The sequence below is a fragment of the Hyaena hyaena genome, unplaced genomic scaffold (assembly GCF_003009895.1).
Source record: "Hyaena hyaena isolate Hyena2069 unplaced genomic scaffold, ASM300989v1 scaffold_194, whole genome shotgun sequence".
Taxonomy (NCBI): domain Eukaryota; kingdom Metazoa; phylum Chordata; class Mammalia; order Carnivora; family Hyaenidae; genus Hyaena; species Hyaena hyaena.
In genome coordinates this window covers 115,994-130,629 of record NW_024080826.1, presented here as the reverse complement: position 1 = coordinate 130,629, position 14,636 = coordinate 115,994, and the positions used below count along the sequence as shown (strand labels likewise).

The following is a 14,636-nucleotide window of genomic DNA, read 5'->3' as shown; positions in this document are numbered from 1 at the left end:
GAAGCAGGTTCCAGGCTCTGAGCTGTCAGCATAGAGCCTATCAAGGGACTTGAACTCATGAACCACTAGATCATGATGCCCAATGCAGGGCTCGAACTCATGAACCATGAGATCATGACCTAAGCCGAAGTCAGACACTTAACCACCCAGGCGCCACGTGAAAAACTCTTGACAGCACATGTCCTTTGCTGTGCCACATCTTCTGTTCCCTCCCTGACCAGGAGAAACGAGCCCCCCTTAGGTCAAGTGTGTTCACCTCAGACCTTCTGGCAGTCAGGCTGTAGCAGAAGGTCATGAGAGAACCAAGCTCCTTAGTGGTGGGCCAGCCCTTCTGTAGATTTGATGACAATTGCTTAAAATACGGTGGGTGCACAGGTTAGAGTCTTTGTCTTTTCCTTTCTTGTATTTGATGATCTTTGAGAGCAGTAAAATGGGGGACACTTGGACAAGGCTAAAGGAAACCCCAAAGTATGAATTTTCTATCCTCTATTGGCCAAATATGAGATGACTTCATTGAGCCCGAAATGAATCAAATGGAAAATGATTCCAAGCTTACCCACAACTGCAGGGGAAAAAAAGTTTTAAGAATTCAGAGATGCACCGGCATGAAGCGCACATCTGATGAACAGCCTTTGAAGAATCCTTGTGTTTCTGGAACCACTTAATTCGCAGTGTTTAATTTTAGTTATTTAAAAATTTTTACAAACAATAAGCCAATTTTCTCCTGGATATATAGTTGTAGGAGTCTTAACACATGTACAGATTACCCTATAAATGCAATCACACAGTATATATAACATTTTGAAATTGGCTTTTTGCACTCGGTATTGTGTCAAGCTTTATCAAGTTCCTGATAAATGATCACAGCATGATTACAATGATTTCTGAAGAGAGCTGCTACAAACATTTGTACAAAGCAGTGGAAGTCACTGCTTTCACTTACCTAGACCGAATATATGGAATGAATACATTTGATTGGTCAAATGGCGTGTGGGTATTTAGCTTCTCGAACTTGCCAAGCTGCTTTCCAGAGTGGCCATCTCGTTTTCCATTCCCACCAACAATGTGCTAGAGTTCTAGGTGCCCTGTATCATTGCCAGACATGGTGCTGAGTTTTTTAAAACAGATTTAAGCCATTTTAATAGATGCGAAATTAGGTCTCGTTGTGATTTAACGCGCATTTCTCAAATAGCTCAGAGATTTGTCCATGCAGTAATATCTTCTTTCTCTTTGCTGTGGTTTCTCATTTGAATAGATCATACTTATAAAACTGTTTTCTGCTTTTGGTTGATGCTTTTTGTTTCTAGGTTGGGGCTACTATGAAAGATTTGCTATGGACATTTGTGCCCATGTTTTGTCTCCAGACCCAGATATTTACATTGTGTTCCCAGAGGCGTCATTCCTGGGTCGGAAGCCATGCACAGGCTCAGCTCCAGAAGAGTGTGCTACCGAGCGCACAGAAGTGGTTTCATCCACACTCTCGACAACAGCGTGTGAACGTTCCAAATCTTTCAGATCCTCGCCGACTCTTGGCACGTTATGTCTTTTCAAATTTAACCATTTTGGTGATTTTATAGTGGTATCATGCTATGGTTCTCATTTGTATTTCTCTGATGAGTATAAAGGTGATGCTGTGTTGTGCTGTCTACCTTTTTCTACTGACTCTACACACACACGTACAATTTATAGTATATATAAAATGCCTAGAACAGATATAGGTGCATAGAGATCGTAGGTATGTATTACAGATTCGATAGACCTTTAACAGACATAGCAGCCTCTTTGCTCTCTTCTTGGTGTTTTTGGACAAATAGCAATTCTTAATTTTAATACTGTCCAACTTAACCCCATGTTTGTCTTTACTGTTGGCATTTTCTGCATCTTATTTGGGGACACTTTGCCTACCTCAAATTAGTCATAATAATTTCATAAGTTTCTTTTAAATGTTTCATTGTTTTACATTTCACATTTAGGTTTATAATGTGTATGAATTTTAGAATTATTGACAGTGTGAGCACATGGAAACATCAGCTCCATTTAACCCCTCTCTGCTGCTCCTGACGTTGTCATTTCTTTTATTTCCACGCGTATTTTAAAGCCCATATTGGTGTTGCTGTTTAAATAGTCAATGTTACATAAAATAGTAGATCTATCCACATATTGTCCTTTCTGCTTTTTCTTCTTCTCTCCTGCGTTAATTACCACATTCCCATCTGTGATTCTTTCCCCTTATGACTCACAAATTCCCTTTAGCATTTCTTTTATTTTTTCATTTTTATTTTTTATTTATTTATTTAGTTTTGGGAGAGGGGGAGGACACCCTTCCCTGGGTGACAGCATGGGAGAAACCAGGGACGGCACTGTGCTGTCCGTGGGGGAGGGTACAGAGAGGGGGACGGAGGATCTGAAGTGGGCTCTGCACTGATAGTCTGACAGCAGCGAGCCTGATGTGGGACTTGAACTCACGAACACGAGATCATGACCTGAGCCTAAGTCGGATGCTCAACCAGATCCACCCAGCTGCCCCTAGCATTTCTTTTAGGGTGGATCGGTGGAAAAATATTCTTTAACTTTTTTGTCTGTGTGAAACATTTTCACCACCTTCAGTTTCCCCCCCAGTTTTACTGAGTTAGAACGGACACAGCGCTGTGGTGTGGAGCGAGCACGATGACGTGACTCACGTATCTTGTGAAATGGCGCCCACGGCATATTTAGTTAACGCTCATCGACTGTTTCTTCCTTGTGACGAGATCTGTTAGGGTCTGTTCTCCCGACGGCTTTCCAATCACCACCCGGCAGGGTCAGCTGTAACCGCCCGGCCCTACACAGGCCCCAGGACCACCACCTGCATTCCCCACGTGTATCCTTCACTGGGTGTGGAATGATCAAGGGGTAGTTATTTTCACTGAGCACTTCAAAGATTTTGTCCCATTATTTTCTCAATTCTGTAAATTTTGTGAAAAATCCTACTGTTACTCCTCTGGAAGCAAAAGGTTCCCCCACCCCCCTCCGCCTTTTGTCAGTGACTTAGTGAACGATGTGTCCGTGTTGAATTTCTGGGTTATTATCCTTGTACTGTGTTTCAAATGGGTCAGAAAAAAACAGGTGCATATTACATTTATGGAGAGAGAGATGAGGGAAATGGGGCAAAATGTTTAAAATGGTAAATTTGATAAAGAATTTATAGGACCTTTTGGTCTATTCTTACACTTTTCTGCAAGTTTTAAACTATGTCAAAATTAAAGGGTACCAAAAGAAAATAGCTGGATAAAATAAAAAACTTATTAAAAATCTTACGATCCCTATTCCCCTGTACACACACACACACACACACACACACACACGTGGACATGTACCGGGATGTATGGGTTCATATGCGTATGTGTCTGAAGGTCCGCGATGCAAAGGCTGTGTTGAGCAGGCCAGTGCCACAATGGCATCAGCACAGTGCCGTCCCTGGTTTCTCCCACGCTGTCACCCAGGGAAGGGTGTCCTCCTTCCTCTCGGCCGACACCATCGTATGCGGGCACCCATCACGTCTGCACAGTTGAATCTTCCTGTGTAACTGCCACCAGGCAGGAGCTGCCTTGGAACTCGGGGGCAGGGCCCTTCCAACCCCAGGCGGCAGCAGTTGGCCTGTGGGCGGTGGCTTCTTTGGGCCGTCGGGAGGGCTAGGAACGAGGCTTTCCCGATTCCCTGCTCCAGCAGGGTCTTCAGGAGGGAAATCCTGGGGGCACTGGCATCACAGTGAGCGAAGAGAGAGCGCCTGCATTCTGCAGGATGAAGGACTAGAGGCCCCACACGATGCCGCAGGAAGGTACGCAGTCTACGTCTGCACCTCTCTTCCTGTAAAGTCACCAGCAACAACCCAGGCACCTTTCCTTATATACCTAATAAATAGTGCCTGCACTCCACTCAATATCAGGGCTTCTGTATTCAAATGTGTATTTCTCTTTTTAAGATAAATTTCTATTTGCTTCTTTTACGAATTGTAACAGGAGATCGTGCTTGGAAATACAGGTAATCCTATGTTTAAAATACACCATGAAATTAATGAATTTGGAAATCAGCTAAGTTTATAATTCCTAAACATTCTTCAGTTCACTTGCCTGATTCATCAAGTCTAAGGTTTTGACTGAGGCTTAAAATTATTACAATTTCTGCAAGCTAACACTTTTTTGGTCTGTATGTAACAATACAGAGTAAAAAGCTGTGTGTCCACAATGTGCAGGCATCGGAAAGCATAACTATCTGGATCTATACCTATATCCTGCTGTGCACACGCACATAGACAACATGATTATTGTATATATACAGACACACACACATATATGTAGGATACTAAATGGTGCATCATAGATGCATTAATATCCATTTCAGCGTTCAGGTCTGAGATGTTTCAGAACATGTCTAGGCACTAACTCCTTGGAACCAGACCCAGTTGGTGCTCAGGACCACATGACCTAACGCCTGTACTGTTTTCACTGTTACGTTTCTTCCCTGCACAGATCTTGGTTTGTGTCTGAATTGTCTAACCTCTTATGATTGTGATTTGTTCACGGGCACTTATTTCCTTTTGATTCCCATACGAATTCGGTCATGTGTTGTGCCCAGTTTGATTCTCTGATCATTAACACATGGGAAAGCCTACACCAGGAAGTATTTCCTCTCTTAAAAGCCCTTCATACCGTGTATCACATGTAAGTATATTTGGGATGCAGCCTTATTTCAACAAGTCCCAGTACAATTGCGTGTGATTTGTATCACAGTCAAGCCCAACAAAGTCTCTAGAAATAAGATCTGAAGGAGAAGAGCATCAAGGTCCACTGTATGAGAACCTGTGACGTCCTCTGATGCAAAGAATGAGAGATGCTCATGCTCTCATTAGTGACTAAAATGTTCAAAGTTGTGTATCCGGCTTCTATGGGGCACGTCTTCTCCAGGCGGCTCAGGAAGTTTGCTTAGTTCTTGGTGGGCACTGATTGTGATATAGAAAAGGCACTGATCTGTGAAAACCGCTACCTTCACAGAAATCACGTGGCCACTGCAGATGTCGAGAGCAGGCTGCATTCTACCTGTGTTTGCTCGAGAGCTCTGACAGTTCCACCCCAGCCCTGGTGCTGGGGTGTTCTGGGGTGTCAGATCCAGAAAATGATTCATTGACAGTATTTTAGACTCAAGTCTAAGTTACTGGTTAGGCTGCCATCATTCTTGGGTCCTTTGTTCTTTCTTTCTTCTTTGTTTTTTAAAGTTTATTCATCTTGAGAAAGGGTGTGCACATACACACATGCGTACAAGTGGAGGAGAGGCAGAGAGCGGGAGGGAGGGCCAAGCAGGCTCTGCACTATTAGCACAGAGCCTGATGTGGGGCTTGAACCCACGAACCATGAGATCATGACCTGAACCGTGAGACGACGCTTAACCGACTGGGCCGCTCAGGCGCCCGTTACCTTATTTCTTGAATTCAGTTTTTGCTTTGCACGAAAGAGCATCCTGGAGGAATTTCAGAAAAGTCTGTGTGGAGTGAACTTTCTATCTCTTTTCCGTGTCCACACACACTTTGGCGTGTGTCTTTATTTTCTTTCACACCTGAATTGTCATGTGCCCGCCGCAGAACTTGCCATGGAGTGATGAGACCATGCAGTGACGGGGCCGTCATCTGGAAACAGGGGCTTAATGCTGTGACGGTACTAAGTTGTGTGAACTGTATCTATTGCTTAGAGGTAAATTGTTTTACAGATGGGCGTACTGTAGAATTTCAACACCTACACTAATATTTAGGCTAATCTCGAAGAATGAAAAGTTTGGAAGAGTGACCTTTCTTACTCAGTCAGTAAAACTGTCTTTGCGTTGAAAGAATAAATGGGTTCTCCAACCACAGCATCTGAGCCCAGGAAGTAGGCTGCTCCCGGCTGGTATGTCTTCAGTTGACGTGGCCACCTCACCTCCTAGGAGCTCTGTCAAACCCAGGCTCTACATCTGCACTGGGAGCTCCTCTAGGGGTTTTCACTGGTAATACAAAGGTCCGTTACGACTCCTTCAATGGTCTTACGTCAGGATTTCCTGTCGTGTGTCTTTTCTCCTACACTTACTGAGGCTGATTTTCTTTTTTCCACGTTAGCGTTTCATATCTTTTATTTTCTACTTTCTAGCATCAGAGATGAAAAGGATGCCCAGGGCTTGCCCTTAGAAACAACCAAAGAAGTGGAGTCTAAGAAATTCCAAGTCGGTTACAGGAGCGAGGGTGGGTGTTACTCACAGCGCAGCAAAGCTCACAGGGTGGAACAGAGCAAGGCTGGAAACCAAGATGATGAAGTTTCATGTGAAATCTGCCCTGCTTTCAGCTGGGGTGAGGGAGGGGCAGGCAGGGGGCAGGTACTGTGGTGCTAAGTATAAAAGTAAGAGTTATCATATGAATCTTTTCAAAATTTATTTATTTGTTTTGAGAGAGAGAGAGCGGGCATGAGTGAGTGGGGGAGGGGCAGAATGAGAGGCAGAGAGAATCCCAAGCAGGCTCCGTGCAGAGCCGTACATGGGGCTCGAACTCACGAACCACAAGATCATGACCTGAGCCAAAACCAAGAATCAGGCACTTAACTGACCAAGCCACCCAGGTGCGCCTATGAATCTTTAATACTATGCCCACATTATGCCCCCCAAGTAGCGTAGTTTAATAATAATATTAAATAATGTAATTTATAAAGTTATACATTTATAAATTAAATACAATTTAATAATAAGCAATTTTCCTGTTTACTATTCAAGAAAAGCAATAGTTCTGAGCACCTTCTCGATTTATTCTGGATGTGACTTAAAACACTGTAAACAGGAGATGGAAATGAACACCTACTTACCTGACTTTGTAGAAAACGCCGGGGCGATGCAGCGATTTGATACACTGGACGTGTCAGCCACGCTCACGTTGGAGTCGGCTCTGGGCAGACAGCGAGCTTCCAGATGGGTGTCCCCCGAGGCTGCTCCAGGCACCCGAGACTGGTAAGCCTGACTGCCGTCCCTGGAACAATCTGTGGCCTGGTTTGCAAAGTCCTTACAGTGAAGTCACATGCTCGGTCTCTCCCTATGACATAAAGTTTAGTTTTCAAAAATATAGAGAGAGAGATTTCTTCTATGAAATGGGACTTTGAAAGCAGTTAGGTACTTCTAGCAAATGCACTTTCAACAGGCTTTAATTGATTCCAGAATCTCCACAAAATGCTACCATCACTCCTGAAAACTGTTACATTTGTGAATGAGGTTTCTGTTGTTTTTTTCCCTTATTTGTAAGATTTCCCTGATTCATAAGCACCCAAATCCTCTTATAACAACACCTTGTATAGGTAGAAAAAGAATTTGTAATGAAAGCAGAATGAGGGCAACTACAAATTGTTGCTTATTTCCCAGAGTTCATTAACTTGTGAAAGGCCCAGTGATGTTGGTGTCCACATATTTTTAATTATACTTTATAGTTTATTTTGTATATTGTAATATGTATCTGGTTGTTTTTAAAAGATGCCTCTCCCCGTTCTGTTTGCTGGGTAGTGCCATTCTTATCACAAAAATAGGGCAGATGAAACTCCAGCAAAGTGAATAACACAATAATCATACAAATAGACAATAACTGTAGCTGATGACACACCAGGTAGGTGAGATGGTGTAACTGTGCAGAGGAAACAGGAAAAATCCAAGCCAGTGTACAAATATAAATATGATGTTTGTTTCCTACATAAATCCAAAGAATCGTTCAGTGGGATGAGAATAAATACTGGCTCTGAGGGCCATCTTTCGTGCCCAGAAGCCTTATGCACCCGACTGTAGCCACTAACATTTGGATCAACTTCAATGCAAGAAGTTGAGTTACTGAAAGCCAAAAGCTGTCCATGTGCCAAATGATTCAGTTACAAGGCCAGTGTCCTTTAAAGATGAAAAGGAAAAGACATTTCTCAGTATAAGAATGATGCATGTACAGAGGTCTCAGTAACATCTGCGTAGCCTTTCAGAGTAGACATGTATTTCATCTTATGCTCAGGACACTCAGTTCACACATTTGCTCAAAAGCAACCATGTGAATCAAATGGAAAATCTATCTATATGTATATTCATATATATATATATTCATATATATTCATTTATTTGCTGTGATTTTGGTTCCCTATGAAACCCTGATGCAATTGTCAAATCTCTTCTATTTGGAATGCTCTAAACACAAAATTTGGCCTGACTAAGGATTCTAACTGAATTAGCCCACATTCCGGTTATATAGGATGCAAACACAGGTCAGGCTCCAGCATTTAGTGCTTAATGACATCTTCCCTTCTTTCTGCCTCTTTTAGTAAAATGAAAGCCCAAGAGAAGTACCGATCCGACGTGTGGTTAGAAATTGAACACCTGACTAAGGGTGAGGAGCTCAGATCTAAAGGGTGTGGGGGTAACCGTTGCCTAGGGCAGGACCTACTGCACCCCCCTCCCATGGGGCCACGGGGCCACGGGAGAGCCAGCCCACCGCTCAGTTGAGGGAACGGCAGCCTGAAACCCAAGGTTAGTGTGTGTATGTCTACTCTTGATAAAATGTTGCAAGAGCTATTTTGTTCGGTCTTACTTTACACATTGTAGAGACCTGGCTTGCACAGTAAAACCTTGAAGTGGAACCACCTTTTTTCAGTAGCATGAAATGGTTCATAGAAATATTTTGGTAATGGGTAAAACTTTTAAATTTGGTAAACCCATCACTTCCTGGTGTTGGAACGCTACCGGGGGTGGCAACACGGGGCAGGGCCGCCCGGGCCATCCGGAAGTCGCTAGGGCTCAGGCTGGTTAGGGTTGAGGCAATGCGTGTCTGCCTGTCCCTATCTGTGTGAAGTAATGTGGGGGGACCACGTGAGGCTGGGGGGACACCAGGGAGGCCCACTCACACCTGCATCGGGATGCCAGGGATCGTCCTCCACCTTTGGCTCTTGGGGGATCCTGCTGTAAGCCATTTTTTTTTTTAAATATTTTTTATTTATTTCTAGGAGATAGAGAGACAGCGTGAGCAGGGGAGGGTCAGAGAGAGAGGGAGTGACAGACTCTGAAACAGGCTCCAGGCTCTGAGCTGGCAGTCAGCACAGAGCCCGACGCGGGGCCCGAACCCACGAACCGCGAGATCATGACCTAAGCAAAAGTCGGACGCTTAACCGACTAAGCCACCCAGGCGCCCCTGTAAGCCATTTTCAAGGATTTATTAACCTTTTCTTCCGTTAAGATTTCCTGGACATTTCCCCATGAACCAGGAAGCTAAGAATCTGTCATACTCTCTAATATATGAATTCCTTAAATTTTCTTTCACTATGAAAGTATTGATGATATGAGAATTCAATAAAAATAAGCACTGAATGTTACCTTTAATGAAGGGATAGTCTGTGTTCTTAACAGAGGCCATTTCTTATACAAATCACTTAGGGGACCTTCTATGTGTCCAAACTCCCCATTCCGTTTGTTGCACAGTTCCGTGGCTCACACTGGATTGGATCAAGATGGGTTTGCAGCAGCTGATGAATATTCTGGAAGGCAGAGAGCAGGCTAATAAGGAACTCAACATAGGCAAACTCTAGAAAGCAGTGGCTGTTCAACAAATATTTGTGGGTTGGCTTTTTTTTTTTTACAGAAGGTAGATGAAGCAGTTACAGAGAACTCGAGTGCCCTTGTGAAGATGAGAAGCAGGATAGGTTCTAATTCAAGAGAGGTATAAGGAGGCACTGAGTGTAGGGTGAGAGACGTGGAGCACACAGGTGGTGGTGACCCAGGGGCAGGTGCTCTGGCGAAGTCAAGGCCTCAGTCTTGCCCGCTACACAGCACCACTGGGTGGGGAGCTTTGAAGCGCCAAAAGATTCACTGGTGGGAGTCTTGATGGGTTCGACATTTTTTAGGAGTCTAAAAAGGAAAGGCCATATATTACCATCGTGCTTTATGAAGTTAACATTTTAACCTAGATTTTTATTTTTACCATTATTTTGCCTCTGAATGCTGCAGAGTAATGAAATCCAGTGCAGTGTTCTGTGACATTTCTGAACACACCTCCTTGTTTGACTATCAAGCAATCACGTTAAGGATTTATAGCTGAAAAGTACATTTCTGGCAATGTCAATTGCTAAAAGGTATGCTTGTTAGAGGGAGTCTAAATCTGTGCTTTCTCATCTCTGATGTTTAAATGGAACTATAATCCTACTTTATGACTTCATTTTGAATATATTATATTTAAAATTAGTACAACTCGTGGATGGTAAGTATGGAATTTCCTTAAAATTCCATACTTTGAGGAGGGGCAGCTGGCTGGCTGAGTTGGTAGACCCTGTGACTCTGGATCTCAGGGTGGTGAGTTCAAGCCACACAGTGGGAATGGAGTCTACTTAAAAAAAGAAAAAAAGTTTCTTTGGGGAAAAAGTCTCATAGTTGGGTACTGTATTCCATCTAAATAAATAATATGTTGATATAATGATACAAGTTTTAAGTATGACTAATATCTGTTCTATACCTGGCCATGTTCTTAGGCAGATAACTTAGGTTGAGAAGTGCACACCAGGGCCGTGAGGAGCAATGGAGGTTGGCTCCCGGAGAGGGACCGCGCTGGCACGAATAGCAGCCTCCTCTGCATGGCGCATTTCTGAAATCTCCTGGGGCCTTCCAAAAATGCGTTGTTTTATTTAGGTGTAACACTTGTGTGAAAAAGAAAGCGATGATCCGACACACAGGAGTTGAATTCGTGAAAAATTATATAATTTATTTGTGGCCTTTCATTATAATCTTACCACCACAAATTTGCTAATAATTATTGTTTCTTTGGAGATGCAGGATTCTTAGATACAACATGTGTTTAATTTCTACGAATCAATGTAAATATGTTTTGATTTAAACGTGTACCCATGATAAATCAGATCCCCTCTGAAAAATACAGTCTGCCAGTAGTTATAAGTAGATTAAGGCCGAGAAAGGCATGAATATTAGTTTTGATTTTCTAGGGTAAAACCCGTTTCCACTGTCTTCCAGGGGCAGTGCGGGAGGACCCGAGGCCACGCTCCGGGGCGCTGTGTGGCCCTCCGGCCGCCGCGGGGGCTGCGGGCCAGGTAAGCGCTCAGCTCCGGACGGCGAGCTGCGGCCCCGCGGGGTCACTGATGCTCCTGCGCCAGAACCGGCTCAACACCCCCGAGTGAGAGGCACGTGGGGGCGGCGCAGGGGTGGGGGGCACAAGGCTGCAAGCTCGCGCAGCGAAACCGGCCTCGGGGCTCGGAGTGCAGTACCGAGCACAGCACTTTGCGCGCTCAACTGCGCCGCCCACCCCGGGGCACACCGCGGCCTGGCGGGGTCACGGGCGCCCCCTCTCGGCGGGGCTGCACAGGGTGGGGCCCCTCGCCGTCCGCGACGGGTCACCCCCCAACGCGGGACGGTCGGCGTCACGGCGTCGCGGTTGTGAGCTTCACGCCCCAGGGGCGCAGTGTGCGCGGCCGCATTTCGGCAGCGTGGTGGCTTCCTGACCAGGCCTACCCGGGCTAGTGCCCAGGAAACTTCGGACGTGGGCCTGGCTCCAGTCGGGAAAACAGGAGCGGTCTCAGTTATTTTTAACGGACACATCTTAGTTTATTGACTGATCTTTAAACAGCTTTGTTTAGGTACAACCGATATGTACCTATCAAAATGTATACAGTTTGACGACTTGGGATATATGTGTACACCTGTGAAACCACAATCAAGGGAACTGATATAGCCATTACTTCCAGAAGCTTCTTTGTGCCTCTTTTTTGTATTTGTGGTAAGAACACTAAACATGACACTAAACACTTTAACAATTTTTAAGTGCCCGATGCCATCTTGCTCACTACGGGCACAATGCTGTGCACCAGCTCATCTGGCATAACTGAAACTTGATGTCCCGGGCCTGACATCTCCCCATGTCTCCTCCTCTCCCATCCCCCACAACCACATTCCATTCTCTGCTTCTGTCACTTTGACTGTTTTACTTAGTTTTAAAAGTTTATTTATTTTGAGAGAAAGAGAGCATGCACAAGCAGGGGAGGGGCAGAGGGAGAGAAAGAGAGAGAATCCCAAGCAGGCTCCATGCCCAGAGTACAGCCCGACACGGGGCTCGATGCCACAACCATGAGATCATGACCTGAGCCACAACCAAGAGTCAGACGCTTGACCAACTGAGCCCCCCGGGTGCCCCTCAGTGTGACTGTTTTTGATTCGTCGTATAAGTAGAATCACACAGTATGTGTCCTTCTGTGACTGGCATATGTTACTTAGCACGCTGTTCTTTGGGTTCGTCCTTACCGTAAAGATGTTTGAAAACAGAGAACTAATGAAACAGACATCAGAGGACTAAAAAGGCAAAAAGCACACAGTGAGGTACCACAGAGGCAGCAACTGCAAGGAGCAGTTAGGCTTCTGGGGGTTGGGAGACAAATGGAAGGGATTGGGGTCCCTGAACCCGGAAGGCTGGAACACAGGGCTGGTCCACGGAGCATGGAAGGAAACTGCCGCTTGGGGCGCCTGCTGCCGGGAGGTAGCGCTGGACACACCCAATGCCAGGGGTCATCGCTGCTGATTCCAGGAAACCGCTATGGTCCCCCCCACCCACCCCCCAACGGTCCACCAGTCAGCATGGCGCCATGGCACCCTGGCTGGCAAATGACATCTTGACCTGGGACTGTCTCTCAGTGGACCCGGCGGTCCCTGCATCTAACCTGTGGTTAGCCCCACAGGCAGCAAGTATACATGGGAATAAACATACTCACAAACTGGTATGACCCATGCATGGTCTCCAAAGCCTGGGGAGTGAAGGTAGAAAGAGCCAGACAAAAGCCTTGAGATGTTCCTTCTAGGACAGACTTGAAGGCGAAACTTCAAGTGATCCTTAAGACCCCTGCTGCCCGGTGTAAACATGCTGTACGTCCCCTCCCCTGAGAATGGGCAGGACCAGAGAAAATGGGCTAGACTATCACCCCCATCGGTAAGTCACTAATCAGTTGACTCTGACTGAAAGAAAAGGGAGATTATCCTGGGTGGACCTGACCTCATCTGGTGAACTCTTTACAAATGTTTGTGTCAGAGAGGCATTCTCCCATTGACCTTGAAGATGCAGACTTTGTGAGGTTTTTTTTTTTAATGTTTATTAATTTTGAGAGAGAGAGACGGAGTGTGAGCAGGGGAGGGGCAGAGAGAGAGGGAGACACAGAATCCAAAGCAGGCTCCAGGCTCTGAGCTGTCAGCACAGAGTCCGATGTGGGACTTGAACTCATGAACTCATGAGATCACGACCTGAGCCAAAGTCGGACACTTAACCGACTGAGCCGCCCAGGCGGCCCTGCAGCCTCCAGGAGTTTTACAGCTGCAAGGCTGCGAATTCTGCTCACAATCACAAGAGCCACGAAGAGGACCCCAAGCCTCAGATGTCAGCCTCATGGGACCCTCAACACAGAATCCGGCCATGCCACACCCAGACTCCCGGCTCGCCGAGCTGTGATGGGCTGGACGGGTACGTCCCAGGTGCTGGGTTTGCGGTGACTTGTTAGTCAGCGAGAGGAAATGAAGGCACGTAGTGAAGCAACAGCAGTGCCGTGTCCTGGGGTAGCTGCAGGGTGCGGTGCAAGGGTCTGAGGAGCGCGGCCCCTGTCATGGCCAGTCCTCCCCCACACCCCTGTGTCCTGGGCGAGGGCACGTCCATCTTAGAGTGTGGTAGTGTACTGAACCTGAATTAAATGGCACTCCCGTACCCCATACCCGGTATCTTAAGTGGAGAAAAGAAACCTCTCATACCTGCTTTATAGTGATCTTACAAATGCTTCTTTCCCTTGTACACCAATTTCTTACTTCCATTTTGTGTGCATATTAATGATCTCTCTATGGGTGCTTTTTGGCTGATAGTAATGATAAAACAACATTGGTTTTCATACATATAACTATTTCAGAGATGTTACAATGTAAAAAATAAAACGTGCACCTTATAGTTCATAAAATACGGACAATTGGCAAACCCGAGCTTACTGCTGGGAAAAGGCAATAAAATGTGGCATGCCGAATTCAGAAAATAACCAAACAGAACTTCTGGAGATGAAAATCATATGGATATAAGTGGCAGGAAAATGAACAGAGCAAAAGAGAAAATTTGTGAATTGTAAGACAAATCAGAACATGATGGAGAGAGAAAATAATGGAAAACACAGCTGGAAGGGAAAACATAGCAGGAGTGAGGTGAGAAGCTCTGGTCAGCATTTGGTCCAAGTTCTGAGAGCCGAGGGGAGAGAACAGAGCAATCGTTGAAAATATAATAGTGAGACTTTTTCAGACTCAGGAGTAGACGCACAGAGTCAAGAAGCTTAGCAAATCCCAGGCATGACTGATGTGAATAGATTCACATCTACTAAAGTTGCAGCCTTACATCTGAAGTTGTTCAGAGTACCAAAAAAAAAAAAAAAAGATTACCTAAACATGATAGCAGATGGAATGACACCTGACTTCTAACAATATCAACAGAGGCGAGAAGAAGAAAGACACATTCACTTGCTTTAAGAAAATCTCATCAGCCTAGAAATATATGCACAGCAGAAACATCTTTCAAAAATGAGGGTGAATTTCTTTCACTTATAGGCAAATGAGAACTAAGAGAA

The 14,636-nt window shown here is 45.2% G+C and overlaps 1 protein-coding gene across 2 annotated transcripts in view; it reads left to right on the top strand.

Moving 5' to 3' along the window:
- The first annotated feature begins 3,636 nt into the window (after positions 1–3,636).
- Positions 3,637–14,636, top strand: part of LOC120237963 (serine/threonine-protein kinase MRCK alpha-like) — a 64,669-nt gene continuing 53,669 nt past the window's right edge. For both annotated transcript variants that reach the window (XM_039241515.1, XM_039241516.1), the window contains exons 1-4: positions 3,637–3,817; positions 6,867–6,996; positions 8,331–8,395; positions 11,020–11,096. In XM_039241515.1, coding sequence (XP_039097446.1) covers positions 3,805–3,817; positions 6,867–6,996; positions 8,331–8,395; positions 11,020–11,096 — 285 coding nt within the window. In that variant the 5' untranslated portion in view covers positions 3,637–3,804. The remainder of the gene's footprint in view (positions 3,818–6,866; positions 6,997–8,330; positions 8,396–11,019; positions 11,097–14,636) is intronic.